Source organism: Stegostoma tigrinum, chromosome 17 (genome assembly GCF_030684315.1).
Source record: "Stegostoma tigrinum isolate sSteTig4 chromosome 17, sSteTig4.hap1, whole genome shotgun sequence".
Classification (NCBI taxonomy): domain Eukaryota; kingdom Metazoa; phylum Chordata; class Chondrichthyes; order Orectolobiformes; family Stegostomatidae; genus Stegostoma; species Stegostoma tigrinum.
In genome coordinates, this window is record NC_081370.1 from 52,946,420 (window position 1) to 52,966,309 (window position 19,890).

General features: G+C 41.8%; 1 protein-coding gene across 1 annotated transcript in view; it reads right to left on the reverse strand.

Annotated features, from left to right (window-relative positions):
• The window catches only part of lgr4 (leucine-rich repeat containing G protein-coupled receptor 4), a 133,915-nt gene that overhangs the window by 15,109 nt on the left and 98,916 nt on the right, over positions 1-19,890 (reverse strand). Inside the window, exons 8-13 of the mRNA XM_048545579.2 lie at positions 17,596-17,667; positions 17,423-17,494; positions 14,269-14,340; positions 10,098-10,163; positions 1,763-1,834; positions 88-159 (exon numbers count right to left, since the gene is read on the reverse strand). Coding sequence (XP_048401536.1) covers positions 88-159; positions 1,763-1,834; positions 10,098-10,163; positions 14,269-14,340; positions 17,423-17,494; positions 17,596-17,667 — 426 coding nt within the window. The remainder of the gene's footprint in view (positions 1-87; positions 160-1,762; positions 1,835-10,097; positions 10,164-14,268; positions 14,341-17,422; positions 17,495-17,595; positions 17,668-19,890) is intronic.

The window sequence follows — 19,890 nt, forward strand, 5'->3', positions numbered from 1 at the left end:
TTTAGCACAAAGTTCAACATTTAAACTAATGACCATAATGTAAAAATCAACATGAAGGAAGAGCTTGAGCCTATCTTAGTCACTTACAAGTTAGCAAGTTCAGTCAAAGAAATTAATGCATTCTTGTCAATTGTAGAGATCTGGTTTTTACTTAGGTCACTGTAAAGGAATAATGGGAAGGAGAGAGAGGGGGAGAAAAATTATTATATGCATACAAAAATATACAAAAAGTTCTGATCTTATTTCATCCAACAGTATGTTATTACTTTTAAAATTCAATGACATTACAGCATATTACCCCTACAACTGTAACTCAAGTCATTTTCAGCATCTGCTTTTATTGACATCCTAGAAATTCAATTTTCTTAGATTTCGTAGGAACATTATGCCAGTGTACAGACAGGAAATGCTGCATGATTAGAAATCATCCTCTATACCCAGAGACAACACAGTGTGGAGCTGGAGGAACACAGCAGACCAGGCAGCAGAGGAGCAGGAAAGTTGATTTTTTGGGTCAGGACCCTTCTTCAGACATGGGGAGGCTGAAGGGAGCTGGAAAGGTGAGAGGTGAGTGCAGGTAGGGAGTGCTGAGGTTTGGTCAGTGAGCTGGGAGGAGCGGATAGGTGAAAGAGAAGATGGACAGGTTGTGTTGGTTCAAGGAGGTGGGAGGGAGGATGGGTGGGGCTGGGGAAAGGTAGGTGGGGTGGTGATCAGTTGGATACAAGTAGGGGGCTGTGGGGATTGGTCGATGGGAAGGGAAGGGCGGATGGGTAGGGAAGATGATGGACAGGTTGTCAGGTCAAGGAGACGGGAAGGAGAAGGATGTCTGGACGTGGGATGAGGCTGGGGGTGGGGAGATTTTAAAACTGGTGAATTCTACGGGAAGGCCATCGGGCTGTCGGCTCCCGACGCGGCATACAAGGTGTTGCCCCTCCAGATTGCATGTGGTGTCGCTGTGGTACTGGAGGTGGCCCAGGATAGTCATGTCATCAAGGGACTGGGAGGGGGAGTTAAAATGGTTGGCGGCCGGAAGGCGTTGTCGTTTGTTGCGTACAGAGCACAGAAGCTCCACGCAACGGTCCCAGAGTCTGCACTTGGTCTCACTGACGTAGAGGAGGCCACTTTGGGAGCAGAGGATACAGTAGACCCAGTTTTGAACTTGAGGTTGGGGTGAAAGGTGTTAGTACAGTTGAACTGTTCAAGTCCCTCACAGGAACATGAGGCAGCGCCAATACAATAATCAACATAACGGAGGAAGAGGTGTGGGATGGTGCCAGTGTAACAGCAGAAAAGGGACTATTCCACATATCCAACGAAGAGGGAGGCATAGCTTGGACCCATACGGGTGCCCATTGCCGCCTCTAATTATTTCCCAGTTCCTTTCCCCTCTCCCCATTTCTGAAGAAGGCCCCGACCCGAAACGTCAACTTTTCTGCTCCTCTGACACTGCTTGGCCTGCTGTGTTTCTCCAGATCCACACTGTCTTGTTTCTGGCTCCAGCATCTGCAGTTCTAGCTCTGATCCTCTATACCCATCCCCGTTCAGTTTCCAAACAATAATTTGCATGGGTGCTGAAGTTAAGTTTAATCAAAAAAAGACATTGGATCAATGTTCAGACATTGCAGTAAAAATTTACAGCCATATTCTTCAGTTTACACCCTTTAAGATGTGTAATCTGCCAGATATGACGACTGAAAATCCGGATCTGGCTTTGGCAGAATTATTAATATAACTGGGGAAAAAATACAAAATCTGTACTCACAGCAAATGCAGAGACACCAGTCCCTGAAATGTCTCTGTTTTGATCTCTTTGATTTCATTGTGCTTTAAGGAACTGTAAAGATAATGTAACACAAAAACACTGGGGTTAGTTAAAAAGCTTGATCTGGAAATAAATGTACTTTAATTACACAAGATGATGAGATTTAGTTTCACTGCTCTCAATTTATTCTATGCTTACATCCAACAGGGAGGTGTTGATGGCCCAGTGGTATTATCCAGAGACACAAGTAATGTTCTAGGGGACCCATGTTTGAACCCTGTCACGGCAGATGGTGGGAATTTGGATCCAATAAAAATCTGGAATTAAGAATCTAAACGATGGCCACTAATCCACTGTTGATTGTCGGAAAGATACATCTGGTTGACCAATGTCCATTAGGGAAAGAAATCGTCATCCTTTTCTGGTCTGGACTACAACAAAGTGGTTGACCCCTAATTGTGGGTAATTATGCATGGGCAATAAATGCTGGCCTAGTCAGTGATGCCTTTATCCCATGAATGAATTACCAAAAGACCATTACAGTAGATTAGTATAAATTGCAGACATGGTGGTGGGGGGAGTGGAATAAGAGAAAGGAGCATGATATCTTTACAGGTTATCTCAGGATATCTTGTTAATTGTTCTTGATAATCAAAGTTAAATATTGTTTATTGTAAAGTATTTAGGCAATAATTCAACTGTTCAATATGAACCAGTCATTTAACTTTTACTGTGGGGGAGTTGGTTAACTCAGTTGGCTGGATGGCTGATTGCAATGTAGAATGATACCAATAGCATAGGTTCAATTACCACACTGGCTGAGGTTACTATGAAGGACCCCCATCCTCAACCTTGTCTGACATGGTGACCCTTGCATGAAACCATCGCCAGTTGCCTCCCTTTAATGAGAGAGAAGCTTATGGTGTGCTGGGACTACAGTGATTTTACCTTCATTGTGCCATAAACTCTTGGAAGCTACACGAGAGCCAAAACAATTGTGCATTCAGTAAACATCTTCAAAATATGTCAAATTTGAATCTATTAACTAATATTTATTATGACAAATAGATTTTCTTCATTTCTATACCTGTGTATTCAAGTCCCATTTTATGAAAATGGCAAGTTCCAAGAAGTCAAAAATATATTTTACATTACAGATACAGTTCACACAAATCTGCTGTTAATCAAATCCAAGTTCCACAAATCCTACTCAGAGCAAAAATGTATCCATTTCACAAACAACTGTAAGTAAATGCCTTAGTAATACTGTATAACCATATTTCACCTCATTACCTACCCCTCAAGGTCTGCCTACCATCTACAAAGTACAAGTCAGGAATGTGAATAGAATATTCCCCATTTGCGTGGATAAGTGCAGCTGCAATAGAACTCGAGGAGTTTGATAACACCTATGACAAACCAGACCACGTGATTGGCACCATATTCACAATTCCCCAAACCTCCTTGGATAGTATATCCCAAACCCATGAACACCACCACACAGAAAGACAAAGGCAGATCCATGGAAACATCGCCACCAACAAATTCCTCTCCAAGCCACTCAACATTCTAACTTGGGAATATATTAGCAATCCTTCAGTGTTGCTAGGACAACGTAATGGAACTCTCTTCCTAATGGTATTGTGGGTCTACCTACACCAAATGGACTAGTAGTGTAACAAGGCAGCTCACCACCACATTAAGGACAATTTGGGATGGTCAACAAATGCTGGGCAGCCAGCTATACCCACATCCACTGGGGTAAAAAAAACACTACATATAGCTTGTATCACTTACAAATGTGAGACAAGTCAACAAATGAATGCAAGACCACTAGAACGCTGCGTGCAAGTTGACTCAATGACCCATCACTTCACAGTATTAACTTCATGCATCTTTCTCTGGATTTGTTTTAATCTGGTCAAACAGTAAGGAGAACACATTTCAGAAATGGACATACTGAACACAACTGTTGTTGCAGAGCTGAATAATTGCATATGCCTCAGCTTGCCTCCTATTTCAGCTAAGGGATTTAATAGCTATGTTAGGCTGAACAGTTCTACTTAGCCTACAGCAATGAGTAAACCTACCTTGGCAGAAAACGCAACCAGTTTGTCCCCCTCCCAGCCCAAGAAGAGTTCATAAAAGTTGCACAAAGGATTGACAATGGCCACACAAAACTGTGAACACTTCCAAGTTTGCATCCAGAATGCACAGGAACTACAACTTAAATTATTACACATTTTTTTGTCTAAATTTAAGTTCTGTGATAGAACAACATACATTATATTGCTGCATAAACCTCATTATTACGTTAGTATAAATATATTCACAAGAAAAGTCATCTCAACTCTGGGACTATTATGAAAAAAAATCACTAAACACTTCCACTGGCATTTATTCCCTTTGTATGTATGACTTACACCTGCTTAGAGTGGAACTCGAATGAAAGGTGAAACCAGCTGACCTTTGTAAATCAAGAACATTTTTTAATCTTTCCAAATATGCAACATATAAGCTATCAATCACAACAAAACAGTCAGTTACAAAACCTAGAAGAAAATATATAACTGGCACCACAAAGCATATTGTATATCTATTTGTAAAACCCTACAGGTTCCCAAATGTATGCATAAAAATATCCTCATACAATCCATGACAAGACACAACTAAATGATGTAATAACCACTGTTTAATCTCTAGACTCCAAATGTCTATGACAACCAATTAAGCGGACACTGCTGGTTTCAATGCATTACTCAGTATAATTTGCACTACTTATGATAGGTGTGATGTCAACACTGCAACCACAGTTTCTAATGCATTGACAGAATATTTGTCCTCCTCTCTCCATATTTACACCTTGGTCGTTGAATGACTTGCATAATCAGAATCTACAATCTTTTTGAAAAGATGCCCTTGTTTCAAGCTGCTACAAAATCATTTCAGTCAATAACTACTATGGTACATTGTAGCAGGTGGTGCGTTATAATGCCATGGTTGTGAACCTCAGTCCTTGTGTCAGGCACCTAAATGTGACCTGGAAAGCCAAGGATCAACAGAGATTAGATTCACCTAGAGGGGTCTGGCTCCATACAGCGGGGAACATTGGTACAAATCCTCAATTTCATTGAGCCCTGATGGTGGAAACGATTGTGGGTCTGGTTTAGGGAATCTGCTGCTTGGAGGCACATCTTTTCAAGCCAGGGAAGAATCCGAACACAGAAACCACAGCATCTCTTTCCTGGGATTTGCTTGGCAAGGACACAAACTGTTGTAATTGGTTGACTCACTGAGCTGGTTTGTTGTTCCACAGATATTTCATTACCTTACTGGGTAACGTCATTAGTGCAGCCTCCAATGAAGTGCTGTTATGTTTTCCCGCCTGGTATTTAAACTTGGGGTCCATTGCGTTAAATTGCCTCACTTCCGGTTTTCCTTCACTTCAGCACAGTATATGTAGGGTGTAGCTCTATGTGTTTGATGGCCTTCTTAGTAGAGAACCAGGCCTCTAGAAATTCCTGTGCTTGTCTCTGTTTGGCCTGTCTTAGGATCCTCGTGTTGTCCCAATCGAACTAGCGGTTTTCCTTTATCCATGTGCTTGGAGATGAGTGAGTATCGATCGTGTCTTTTTGTTGCTAGTTGGTGTTAGTGTACTCTTGTGGTGAATTTTGTTCCTGTTTGTCCAATGTAAGGTTTGTCAGTCTTTGCAAGGAATCTTGTGTATAACATTGGTTCTGTCCATAGTGGGTATCAGGTCTTTGGTTTGGGTTAGCAGTTGGTGTAGCGTTGATGTGGGTTTGTGTGTTACTCTATGTCCAGTGGTCGTAGGAGTCTTGTGGTAAGTTCAGATATGTTTTTGACGTATGGTAGCATGATGAGCGTGTTAGGGCATGCAGCATCTTCCTATTGTTATTTGTGCAATAGGCATCATCTGACCCAGTTGTTCAGGTATCCGTTGTCCTTGAATACTTGGTGGAGGTACTCTTCTTCCTTTTGGTGTAGTTCCAGGTTGCTGCAGTGTGTTTTTGCTCCTTTAAATCATGTTTTCACACAACTCTTTGTGGGTGTTAGGGTGTTGCCGTTGAAATTCAGGACTTGGTCAGTGTGTGCGTCTTTCCCGTTTAACTTGGTCAGGAATTCCCCATTGGTCCTGCGTTCTACCATGACGTCCAGGCATGGAAACTGTTGTTCTTTTCTTCTTCACTGGTGAATTTGATCCTGGTAAGTGTGTTGTTTATTAGTTCATGCGTCTCCTCTAGTTTGGTCCATTTAATGCTACCGAAGGTGTCGTCCACGTACTGGATCCGTAGTTTCGGTCGGATTAGCAGAAGGGCCGTGCTTTTGAGTCTTTGCATCACTGCATCAGCTAGTAGTCTGGAGACAGGTGATCTTATGGGTGTCCTGTTGGTCTGATCGTAGATTTGGCCGTTAAAGGTAAAGTGGGCCTTGAAGGATAGGTCCAGTAACTTCAGCATGTTCTCTGTGGAGGTGATGCCACTCAGATCTCGTTCTTGTTTCAGTGTCAATCGATGTGAATAGGGGAGTAACGTCAAATGATACCATGGTCTCGACGTCTATTCTTATGTCCTTGAGGGAACTGAAGAATTCTTGGGCTGAGTGGATTGAGTAGGGTGACTTGCTGACGAGGTGCTTTAGTTTTCATTGTGGGGGGGGGGGGGTTTCCGTCTTTGGTAGTCCATTTTGTTGATCTGTCTGGTCTGTTTGAGTCTCTTTAGTGTGTTAAGAACCTTATTGCCCAGTTGTGGTGTTGGGGTTACCTGCACTTGCCAGTACGTGTTCATGTCTGCTAGCAGTGTCTGTGCTTTGTTGAGGTACTCCCATGCGCCCTTGGTCCGCTAGTAGTATTATGATGTCTTTGTCCTTTTTCAGTCCTTCTAGGGCTTTCCTTTCGGATGTGTTAAGTGTTATGATCGCTGTCTGTCTCATGGCTTGTTGTGTTTCTTCGTTGATGCCCTTGGTCTTCAGTGTGGATTCTAGTGCAGCTAAAAATTCTGCCTTGTCAGCACCTCTGTGGTTGTAGTTGAGTCCATTATTTAGAACAGTTTTCTCTGTGTCTGTCAATTTCCTGTCTGAAATGTTTCTTCTCCGGGTGTCTGCTCTACGGTTGTCATTTTGGTGGGTTAGTTTCGCTAGTTTTTCTTGAAGGATCTGCCTTTTCTTGGTTCTTGTTATCTGTTAATCAGTTTGATTGGGACAACAACCAGGATTCCAGAATAGGCCAAACAGAGACAAGCACGGGAATTGCTAGAGGCCTGGTTCTCCACTAAGGCCATCAACAAACACATAGAGCTACACCCTATACATACTCCACTGCAAAGGAAAACAGGAAGTGAAGTAATCGAACGCAACAGACACCGGAATTTAAATATCAGGCAGGAAAACACAACAGCGCTTCATTGGAGTCTGCACTGATGATGTTACCCAGCCGGGTAATGAAATGTCTTCGGAACAACGAACTAGCTCAGCGAGCGAATCAACCACAGCATCCACAATCTGAGCTACAAATCTACTCAAATATCTCAAGGACACAAACTGTTGCACATTCCTGAATTTCCTACATGCTGGTGGTCAGCCACTTTCTTCAATAGCTAAAAACAATTTGGACCACACTCCTCCAGACAAGTCAAGAACATTCGGGTCACACTCCTGGCATACATCGTGTACTAGAAGATAAATGTTTCTGAACAGAGGCTTTGAGAGAGAGCTTTATTTCAGTTAAGCACACATCATAATACCATCAGCACACTGATTACAAACTCCCCATATTTATACAATAGGCTTACCCAATTAACCATTAACTAATATATCCATCACCTGTTCCCTAAATCCCAGGAATCCCTTCAGACCATACTAAATTGTAATGCCTTGTCGATGATGATCAGGCTTTGAAGGTGTGTTAACTGCCATAGAATTCTCAGTTTCTGACCTGGTTTTGTAGGCCCAATATTTATATGGCTTATCCAGTAAAGCTTCTGATCAGTTGTAATCAGCAACAGATTGGGTAGCCATTGGAGTTGGAGGCTCCATTTCATTGTCAGTAAGACACGCACAGAGATGGCATGACTGAAGGATTTTTCATCCTGAAAGCCCCATCCCTTTCAGACCTTATTTCTCACATTTATAATCAGCAAGAGAAGGTGCAAGCTATCTACTCCAACAGCATCCATCTCAGAGCCATCTATTTGCAATTCTGCCTTGGAACCCAATAGTCTACTCCAGAATGTACAATTTGTCAATTAGAAAATTAGAATAAATTTCAAACATTTCCACCAGATTACAAGACTTAATTGGCTAGATTCAGCAAAACAGAACAATTTTCATTTTCTAGATGAGTTTTTTTCTGGCTAGTCTGGCATTTATTGTACAATTCTAATGCCTCAAAGATGATAATAGTAAGCTGCCTTCTTCATCCGCTGCAGTCCATGTGTATAGGTACACCATTAGGAAAGGAGTTCTAAAATTTGACCAAGTGACAGTGAAGGAAGGTGATACTGTTGCGGTTCAGAGAATGTACATCTTAAAAGGAGATTTTACAGGTGGAAGCATTCCCATGTATCTGCTGCCCTTGCCGTTCTAGGTGGCGGAGATTGCGGGTTTGGAAGGTATTATCAAAGGAGCTGTGGTGAATTTATGCAGTGCACCTTGTAAATGGCACACATTGCATCGATGGTGGAGTAAGTGAACGTTAAATATGGTGAATACAGCGTCAATCAAGTAAGCTGCTTTATTTTGCATTGCACTGAGTTTCTCGGGTGTTATTTGAGTTGCAGTCATCCATGCAAGTAGTGAGTATTCCGTAACACCACTGACTTGTGAGGCTGCCTCATGATCAGAGACGGTGGTAAAACAAACTTGTAGCATTTCCTGAACAAAAGCAGAAGTGGCTGGAATAGCTCAGCAAGTCTGACAGCATCTCTGAAGAAAAAAAATATCAGTTAACATTTCAGGGTCCAGTGGCCCTTCCTCAGAACTGTTGACTGGACTTGAAACATTAACTCTGACTATGTTCCTTACTGATGCTGCCAGACCTGATAAGCTTTTCAGCAACTTCTGTTTTTTGCTCTGATTTACAGCATCCACAGTTCTTTCAGTTGCAACATTCCCTGCCTGATCAACATTTAATACTGAAGCAACAGTACAAAACTCACTTTATACAAAAAAATCTATTGATAGATTTTTGCCATGTTACATTTCCAACTCTGTGTCACAGTTTATTATGCATTCAAAAACTCAATTGTATTTGGTCATTCATATATTCTAACTTTGCTCCCAACATTATTTCATTTAAGCATTTTTCTATGGTCATTCATCTTGTACTTGATTTGGCATGGCTAGGCTAATGGAAAACTTGCTACACAGCAAAACTAAAAGCTACTTAAAATATATTACAAACGTAAACGTGTAGGCTGCATTTGAAATTACAAGTCAACCTTTATTCCTACTAAGTTCAGCATCTTTAATATTAAGAGACAACCTAATGAGTTTGTAAACAGCACGTAGGCAGTGTCAATGAAATTCATTGTTTCAGAACAAGTTCACAGCCAGAATCAGTGATTATTTAATGATCCAAAATCTTGAAAGTGACAATGCCGTTTTTGTTTTTCTTAAAACACACCAAGTATTGTGGGTACAATTGTAGGTACTGTACCAGCAACCTATAGGGTAAACTCAAATTCCACTACGGGCACGCTGTGGAACTGAATTCAATAAATCTGGTATCAAAGATGTACAGGTTTGGTAGATTGGCCATGCTAAACTGCCCCACAATATCCAAAAATATGTATAGTTATTGGGATGGGGTAAGGGAGTGGGTTGGGTGGGATGCTCTTCAGAGGGCCAGTGTACACTCAATGCATCTTTCTGCATTATTGTGATTCTATGATTTTATGAAAGCAAAGTGCTGAAAAAACTCAGCAGATCTGGTAATAGCCATGGAGAGAGAAACAGAATTAACATATCCATTTGAATATCACTCTTCTTGAGAAGTCAGTAACTTCATGGGTTAGTTCAAGTGACCATAACTGGTTCACCTATGTTCTTCAGGGAAGCAACTTGTGCCTATACTTGATCTTGCCCACCTATGATGCTCGTCCCCAATTATAATCAGACACCTTTTTACTCAGAGAAAACGTAATGTTGGCTTTCTTGTCTGCATCTCTCATAAATCAAGAACAAAGACTTAAAAAAAAACACACTCCTTTGGTTACTGGAAGCATGAATTCAAAAATATAGAATGTATTGGTTCTGGGAGTGTTAATTTATTTAACAGAAGGAGGAATTTTCATTTTGAATTTTAAAATCATGAACTTACATTTCTTCCAATGCTGAGCAGCCCTGGAAACTTGGCAGTTCCTCTATCTGATTATATGACAAATCCCTGTGAAGAATAACATATTATGTAATGAAAAGGCTTAAAAAATACATATATTTCCATTTGATGCAAGTCAAATCCAATTTGGCAATTAAGTATACAAAGTCACCAGAACTTTCAGCAAAGTCCAATGTATTTTTCATAGTTCAGGAAAGCTCGGATCAAGTTTTCAATTCATAATCGCATAGTGAGTGCTGGAAATACTCAATTGCTCAGGCAGTATCTGTTAGCCGGAAACAGTTAATATTTCAAGTAGTCTTTGTAACAGGCTGAAGTGTCAACAATTTCTTCCTTTTTTTCCCCTCTTTCTATGTACATTGACTAATCTATCCAGTATTTTCACCTTTTTTTGGTTTCTCTGTTTCAGATTTCCAACATACACAGTAGTTTGCTTTTATCTCAGGTCATTGATGTTGGAGTTACCAGTGCATCATCCTGAGCCATTTTTTATAGCTTTTTTCAGTGACATTTTTGTCATTGTCTCTTTTTTTTTTAAGAGCAGGGTGATAAGGTACCCTGGGGTAAAAAAGTGTGGAGCTGGATGAACACAGCAGGCCAAGCAGCATCTCAGGAGCACAAAAGCTGACGTTTCGGGCCTAGACCCTTCATCAGAGAGGGGATGGGGTGAGGGTTCTGGAATAAATAGGGAGAGAGGGGGAGGCGGATCAAAGATGGAGAGAAAAGAAGATTGGTGGAGAGGAGAGAATAGGTGGGGAGGTAGAGAGGGGATAGGTCAGTCCAGGGAAGACGGACAGGTCAAGGAGGTGGGATGAGGTTAGTAGGTAGGAGATGGAGGTGCGGCTTGGGGTGGGAGGAAGGGATGGGTGAGAGGAAGAACAGGTTAGGGAGGCAAAGACAGGCTGGACTGGTTTTGGGATGCAGTGGGTGGAGGGGAAGAGCTGGGCTAGTTGTGGGATGCGGTGGGGGAAGGGGAGATTTTGAAGCTGGTGAAGACCACATTGATACCATTGGGCTGCAGGGTTCCCAAGCGGAACATGAGTTGCTGTTCCTGCAACCTTCGGGTGGCATCATTGTGGCACTGCAGGAGGCCCATGAGGGACATGTCATCTGAAGAATGGGAGGGGGGAGTGGAAATGGTTTGCGACTGGGAGGTGCAGTTATTTATTGCGAACTGAGCGGAGGTGTTCTGCAAAGCGGTCCCCAAGCCTCCGCTTGGTTTCCCCAATGCAGAGGAAGCCACACTGGGTACAATGGATACAGTATATCACATTGGAAGATGTGCAGGTGAACCTCTGCTTAATATGGAAAGTCATCTTAGGGCCTGGGATGGGGGTGAGGGAGGAGATGTGGGGGCAAGTGTAGCACTTCCTGCAGTTGCAGGGGAAGGTGCCGGGTGTGGTGGGGTTGGAGGGCAGTGTGGAGCAAACAAGGGAATCACGGAGAGAGTGGTCTCTCCGGAAGGCAGACAAGGGTGGGGATGGAAAAATGTCTTGGGTGGTGGGGTCGGATTGTAGATGGCGGAAGTGTCGGAGGATGATGCGTTGTATCTGGAGGTTGGTGGGGTGGTGTGTGAGAACGAGGGGGATCCTCTTTGGGCGGTTGTGGCAGGGGCGGTGTGTGAGGGATGTATTGCAGGAAATGCGGGAGGCGCAGTCAAGGGCGTTCTTGACCACTGTGGGGGGAAAGTTGGGGTCCTTGAAGAACTTGAACATCTGGGATGTGCGGGAGTGAAATGCCTCATCCTGGGAGCAGATGCGGCGGAGGAATTGAGAATAGGGGGTGGAGTTTTTGCAGGAGGGTGGGTGGGAGGAGGTGTATTCTAGGTAGCTGTGGGAGTCGGTAGGCTTGAAATGGACATCAGTTACAAGCTGGTTGCCTGAGATGGAGACTGAGAGGTCCAGGAAGGTGAGGGATGTGCTGGAGATGGCCCAGGTGAACTGAAGGTTGGAGTGGAGGTGGTGTTGGTGAAGTGGATGAACTGTTCGAGCTCCCCTGGGGAGCAAGAGGCGGCGCTGATACAGTCTTCAATGTAACGGAGGAAGAGGTGGGGTTTGGGGCCTGTGTAGGTGCGGAAGAGGGACTGTTTCACGTAACCTACAAAGAGGAAGGCATAGCTGGGGCCCATGCGGGTGCCCATGGCCATCCCCTTGGTCTGTAGGAAGTGGGAGGAATCGAAAGAGAAGTTGTTGACGGTGAGGACGAGTTCGGCTAGGCGGATGAGGGTGTCGGTGGAGGGGGACTGGTCGGGCCTGTGGGACAGGAAGAAGCGGAGGGCATTGAGGCCATCTGCATGCGGAATACAGGTGTATAGGGACTGGACGTCCATGGTGAAAATGAGGTGTTGGGGGCCAGGGAATTGGAAGTCCTGGAGGAGGTGGAGGGAGTGGGTGGTGTCATGGATGTAGGTAGGGAGTTCCTGGACCAAAGGGGAGAAAATGGAGTCCAGATAGGTGGAGATGAGTTCGGTGGGGCAGGAACAGGCTGAGACAATGGGTCGACCAGGGCAGGCAGGTTTGTGGATTTTGGGAAAGAGATAGAAACGGGCCGTGCAGGGTTGGGGAACAATGAGGTTGGAGGCTGTGGGTGGGAGGTCCCCTGAGGTAATGAGTCATGAATGGTGTTGGAGATGATGGTTTGGTGCTCGGGGGTGGGGTCATGATCAAGGAGGCGGTAGGAGGTGGTGTCGGAGAGTTGGCGTTTGGCCTCGGCAATGTAGAAGTCAGTGCGCCATCCTTGTCTGCGGGTTTGATGGTGAGGTTGGGGTTGGAGCGGAGGACTGCCCGTTCTGCGGGGGACAGGTTGGAGTGGGTGAGAGGTTGAGACGGTTAATGTCTCGACGGCAGTTGGAGATGAAGAGGTCGAGGGAAGGTAGGAGCTGTCTGCCTTAGCTGGAATGGGAATCAAATATGAAATAATGGTATTACTCCGAACAACACATCAACCAAACCACCCACAAGCTTGAAAGATATCCTTGCTAAGTATCTATGCAAGTTCTTTTTATTTCAAAAGTAAAAGATTATACAATAAAGTGTTTTACTGTTACTTAGGGGACATGGAACAGTCACTAATGTGGATGACTCAACTACTTGCTAGCTCAACTAGCCACATTATTGAACTGGGTTATGAAGGGGACACCTTTGTTTTGAGTGGTGACCTATCCACTTTCAAATTCTATTCTACACAATATCCGAATTTTAGAGTACTCCATGCCACGAAGAGGCAAATGGCTCAGCTCCTTGACATAATGAGACACTGTAAACTCAACTAACATCAACACTGTGCTCTGTAACTGTGCTCCTGAGATGCTGCTGGGCCTGCTGTCTTCATCCAGACTCACATTTTACTAACTATTAGACAATCTTGGCTTTCATGGCTACTGTTAACTCAAGACACTCTAGCTCTCATTAAATTGTAAGTCTGCAGGAAGAATTAAGCGTTTTACATTATGCAATTGATATGAAAACTATATAAAACATTGGTTAGGCCATAGTTAAAGTAATGTGTGAGTGATAATGGGAACTGCAGATGCTGGAGAATCCAAGTAATGTGTCCAGTTCTGAAATCCATATCACGTATGAGGAATGTGATTACACTGTTGAGGAGATTTAACAGGATGTTGCTGGGCTGGAAAGTTTTAAGTAGGAACAGAGATTAGCTAAGATTAGTGTTGTTTTCTTTGGCGTGGAGGTGGCTAAGTGGGGACATGATTGAGATGTATAAAATTATGGAGGATATACATAAGGGAAGACAGGAAGAGACTTTTCTCCTTAGTGGAGGGATCAATAACCAGGGAACACAGATTCAAGGAAAAGGAGAGGAGGTTCAGAAGAAAGGTGAGGGAATTTATTTTTCACCCAGAGGGTGGTGGGAATCTGGAACTCACTGCATGTAAGGGTGGTAGAGGCAAAACCACTTAAAACATTTAAATATTCAAACAAGCAGTTGCGATGCCAAGGCAGACAAGGCCAGGTGTTGGAAATTAGAATAATTAAGCACTTATTTCTGACCAGTGAAATTTGATGGGCCAAAGGGCCTTTTTCAATGCTGTACATCTCTATGAATCTACAAGTCCCAAAATAAACATATTAAAAGGATTTAACTTTATAAAATGTTAATTTGCTTTTCAAGATATGATGGAAGCCAAACTTACAAAAATCTGAGCATCTTCAGTTGTTGGCACAAATCAGGTGGGATTTTGCTTATTCTGGTTCCTGTCAAGGTGCTGAATCATAGAAATATACCAAAATAAATATGTAAGTATGGCATTTCATTGTAACTATACAACTTGGTATGAGCATTCCAGAGAATAACAAATATTGGTACTTTAGCCTTAAGGTCTTTTTGAACAATTTCAGTATCATTTTTAAGATCAGGTCACTGATCACTCATTAATACTATTTATCTGGATGTGGGAACTCTAAAGTGACAAATACATTTTCATTGTCTATGGTAATCTGAATTACTTTTAATTACAGTTTCAAAGAGGAAATCAAAATATACAAATTTCTATTGATGCTGTAAAGTCTTCAAATTAAAAGATTTCATGTGACAATATAATTGCATGCTATCAAAGACTTATGCACTTAGTCAGATTGTTCCCCGTACCTTTATAACAACTACTTAAATGGAATAGCAGTTTTAAAGTACTGAAATATTCCAACGTGACGATGAAACACACAAGGTGACATTTGTTCAGAGGACGAAAAGTTTGGTCAGAGAGGTTTTACAGAGTGTCACAAGGGCAGAAAAAAGTGAGGTAAAACAATGAGGGAAACATTTTGCAGATTATGGAACCTAGGGAACTTAATGTGTGACCGTCACTGGTGGAGCAATTACAACTGGGTGTGCAGAGGAGTCCAGAGCTAGAGGAGTACAGATATCTCAGAGGGCAGTGGTGCCAGAGGTGTTTATAAAGTTACACAGGTTATGGAAGCACCCGAATGGTCTACATCTGTTTTGCTTTTGTATTCTCAGTATTGCATCAGATGCACTTGGGTTTTTGGTCAATGGTGATTCCCCAGAATATTGTTGGTAAAGAAATTTTTGGATTTGATCTGATTGATTTATTGTCAAGTGCACAAAAGTACAGTGAAAAGCTTTGTTTACTGACAGTACAAGCAGATCATTGGGTGAAAAAAAATTACACAGACATACAAGTTACATTGTATGCACTAGGCAAAATCAACATTAGTAAAATCAACATTCGCAAGTTCAGCATTATTTGAAGTTAGTCAGTTCATCAGATTACTAACAGCAGGGAAGATGCTGTTCTTGAAGTTGCTAAGGGGGCATGTTCAAGCTTCTGTATCTTTGGGTCTTTGATGATGTTGGCAGCCTTTCTGTAGCAATGGGCCTTGCAAACAGAGTCCATGGATGGAAGGTTGGCTTCTGTGATGCTCTGGGCTGTGCACACCACCTTCTGTAGTTTCTTATGATCCTGGGCAGAGCAGTTGCCATACCTAGACAGTATACTTTCAATGGTACATCTGTAAAAGTTGGTGAGGAACCTCACGGACAAACCAAATTTTCTGAGTCACTAGAGGAAGAAGAGGTATTGCTGTGCCTACTTTACTGTTGCATCTATGCGGGAAGGCCAAACTGTCACTCCTAGGAACTTGACAATATCCACCCCCTCAACCTCAGCACCATTTGATGTAGACGGGGGCATGTTCTCCTCCCTTCTTTCTGAAGTCAATGATCAGCTCTTTAGTTCTGCCAGTACAGAGAGGGGGCTGTTCTCATTGCACCATGTCACCAAGCCCTCTTTTTCCTTTCTGTATCCTGTCTTGTCATTGTTTGATATCAATCCTACCATAGTGGTGTTGTCAGTAAACTTGTAGATGGCATTCATTCAGAATTTGGCTACAGTCATGGGTATACATGGAGTACAGTGGGGAGCTGAGAACAGCTTGTGGGGGGGGGGGGGGGGGGGCTTCAGTGTTGATTGTTAGCGTGAAGGAGGTGCAGTTGAAGATAGTAAATGTGCTGAACTTTGGAGGAAGTCACATTCTCTTACTTGTAGATAAGTCTTGCATGGCACTTGAATGGTACAAATGCTATTTATTAACCCAAGCTCGAATGTTGTCTTGGCTTTTCACATGGGGATGTACTGACTGATTAGGTGAGCAATTGTGGGTATAATAGACATTGATCAATTATTAGTGAACAATTTTACTCTGACTTCATGTGCAGTGGCAGCTGAATGAAATGCTAGATTAAATGGCAGTTGTCTCCAGTTGTGTAGTGTGGACTACTTTCTTGCTTCGTTACTAGTGTCCACTTTCTCATACTCTAAGCAGATATGCAACTATCATCATGCATGGAGCTGATTATGAGCAAATAATTGCTACATGTGAAGCAGCTTCAACACATTGAAAAAAATGTTAAAGAAAAATCAACATATACAAGACCGTAACATCAACATTTGTTAATATTTAAATAATTAGACACGGTATCTTACAAATGTCCACAGAATGAGAGTTTAGTTAATACAAAACTTATAATCAAATTTTGGCATCAAAGCACACAGTTTACAACATTTAATGTTTCCTTTCTCAAAGGCCTTTTTTGGCGTAATCAGTGATGCTTCATAATTAGCTAACTTTAACCTAAAGAGTGAAGGGGATAAAAACAGCATTCAAATTTTCCATAAAAAGTGGATTGTCAACAACCTTTATGATCATTGAGTTTCTCCATAAGCTTAGCAGGTTTAGAGTGAGCACATGAGTTAAAATGACAAGAAATGCCAAATACCTAAACTTCAGACTGTGTTCAGTTAACCGATCTTCCCTGATACAGTAATAAAACCACAGGCAACTTCAGAACTCCAGCAAAGGAGGAATAAAGATCAAAGATTCCCACTGCTCACTGCCATGCAACAAGCTACAAGTTGGTGAGGTCAAGATTGTCTTGAGCTGCATCACTTCTGCTAAGTATCTGAAATCTAGTTCAATGATTAGATTTTAAAATGTGCCCTGAAATTGAAAATAAGTACGCTAGCTTTTGGTTAGATACTCAGGACTATACAGGATATCTGCAAAATCTTTCACACTTTACATTTCAGCCCAAATTCTTTACTCCTTTGCTTTTGTATCTAGATTCCTTGGCTGTGTCATCAGTCCCAATCTTTCAACTGCCAAGTTCTAACCTACGGAATTCCTTTTCTAAGATGCCACAACTCTCCCTTTCTTTAAAAATAACCCCTCTATATTCACATTATCATTAAGAGACCAGCCCTTCATAAATCATATCCACGTTTGACATTTATATACTGAATTTTGTACAAATCCAAATTTTATACGTACAGTGACTGGAGCTCAGATAAATTTTGAAAAGCAGAAATCCCCACAGAAGAGATTGGGTTATCATACAGGTGTCTGAAAAGTAAGAAACAGGTCAGTTAGCCATCAGGATAAGAGTATGGAACAAAAATATAAATATAAGTTTGAAACACATAAATGGGGAGAATTCTACTTACACAGTCCGAAGTAAAGGATTCCCACTGAAAGCTTTATCTGGAATTACTGCAATGTTGTTACTGTGGAAACCACTGTATTAAGAAGCAAAACACCAATCAGTTTTAAGGTCATTAAAGTCAAAACAAAATGCCATGCCAAATATTTGTCAGTCTCCAATTTCTAGCTGATTACATTTCATAATTTGGACAACCAGTTTTCTCTTGCTTTTGTTTGACAGGTAAAATGAACCAGAAAACTGACAATTTTGTTTAATTCAGTAATATGATTCGTTTTCAACTCTACATTTTGGTTTGATGTTTTAGGTCATAGACTATCAGACAAGCCTATATTCAGGTTTAAGGGCAGTCCTAAAGTCAATCTGAACATAAGGGTCTAGGCCCGAAACATCAGCCTTCCTGCTCCTGTGATGCTGCTTGGCCTGCTGTGTTCATCCAGCTCTCCATCTTATTCTCTGTGAACATAGCACATCAGGTGGTAAAGACGACACCAGGAATATTTTCCTTAAATCAGATCAGGACTTGAACTCAAGGCCAGAAATGTAACGCTGGAGCTGTAGAAGACACTGTTTAAGCCAAAACTGGAGTTTTGTGCAGAGTTCTGGTCATTACATTACAGAAAGGACATCACTGCTCTAGAGGAAGTGCAGAGGAGCTTTCCAGGAATATTGCCAGGGCTTGAAAATTGCAGTTACGCAGAAGAATGGGATAAGTTAGGGTTGTTATCCCTTGGAATGGATAAGGCCAAGGGTGACTGAGATGTACAAAATAATGAGGAGCTTGGAGACAGGGGACAGCGAAGACCTATTATCCCTAACAGAGATGTCAAATTCCAGGGGACACAGATTTGTGGTGATTGTTAGAAGGATTAAAGGGCATACGAGAAAAAAATCTTTTCACCTAGAGGGTAGTGGGTGTCGGAAATTTGCTGTCCAGTTTGGCAGCTGAAGTAGAAAGTTTCAACTCATTGGAAAGGAACTAGTTTATTCAGTCAGAGCAGACACAGTGGGCTGAATGGTTTATTTCTGTTCTGTAACTTATCTATGAACTACTAGGGATGGGCAATAAATACTGGCCAAGCCAACAACCCCACATCGCATGAATGAACTTAAAAGAATAGAAACTGTTAGATGACAATGTCCACTAATTTGGTTTCTACCAAGCTTTTTATTTGCATAGTACACTGAGAACAAAACATTTCCTTTCATTCTATCAGAGACGTGAAGGAGTTTTCGAAGTTATTTTCAGTCACTTAAAATTGGATCAGTTAAATTCTTAAATCAGTTATAAATCTAATGCCTAGCAGATTGTTTTATGTTGTTCAATAGATTCACAATTAAGTTTATTAGTCAGGATCACAATTTGTGCTTGCTATAAGCTCAACACATTCATGTGCAGAGACCCGTTCTCAGCAGGCCAAAGGATCTGATCCAGGCATTACACGTCTTTTGAGGTGAACAAAAATATAGGAAACAAAACTTCTCCCAATGCATTTGCTATGACAACACTTTGGTCAAAGTTAACTTCTCAACCAATCTGTACCCATTTCACCTGTAGTATAAATTGTTGTTCCCTTTGAAATATGGCATTTTTGCATCAGTGCTGACAAGTGCACTGTGAATAGCTTTGATAGAATGTCTCTTTTTACACAAATACAAAGAACGTTAAACCAATTATTTCTTCAAATGATGTTTTAAATGCTGCCTATTTGCATTGATTCATGACAGATTATGGACGTGAGCTTAGTGGAACCTTATATGGTGGTTGTGGCAGTAAGATGGCAAGACATTTGATGATCTGTAACTATAATGTTGTGACATTTGTTAGCTCTGGCAACATAGATATATGAGATGTGGGTCATGTAGCTCTCAAAGATGGAGTGAACATTTATCACAGCAGCTGGTATTTAGCTATGTATACAACAAGCTCAGATATAGACAGTCTGGGCTGAAGCTGAGCAATTCAGATGTATTGCAGCATGCCTCCCTCAGTATTTCATGCTGCAAGTGAACACTTCTCCAGATGGGAGACAGAGAGCTTTATACATGAGGTAAAATATCGTGCTGACACCACAATCATGCTCCTTAAACATATATTGTAGATCAGCCAGGGGCAGAGGGATAAATCACAGTGCAACAGTCGCAATTTGATTACAACTTTTTCCAGAATCACTGAATGGGCTTAAAGTCTATCCTCAGGCACATTTCTCCTATTACTACAATTTTTTTCTTATTTCCAAAACTTTATGTAACCCTCTTTTACAGATTACTCTTCTTACTAAACTAAATTATTTTTGTT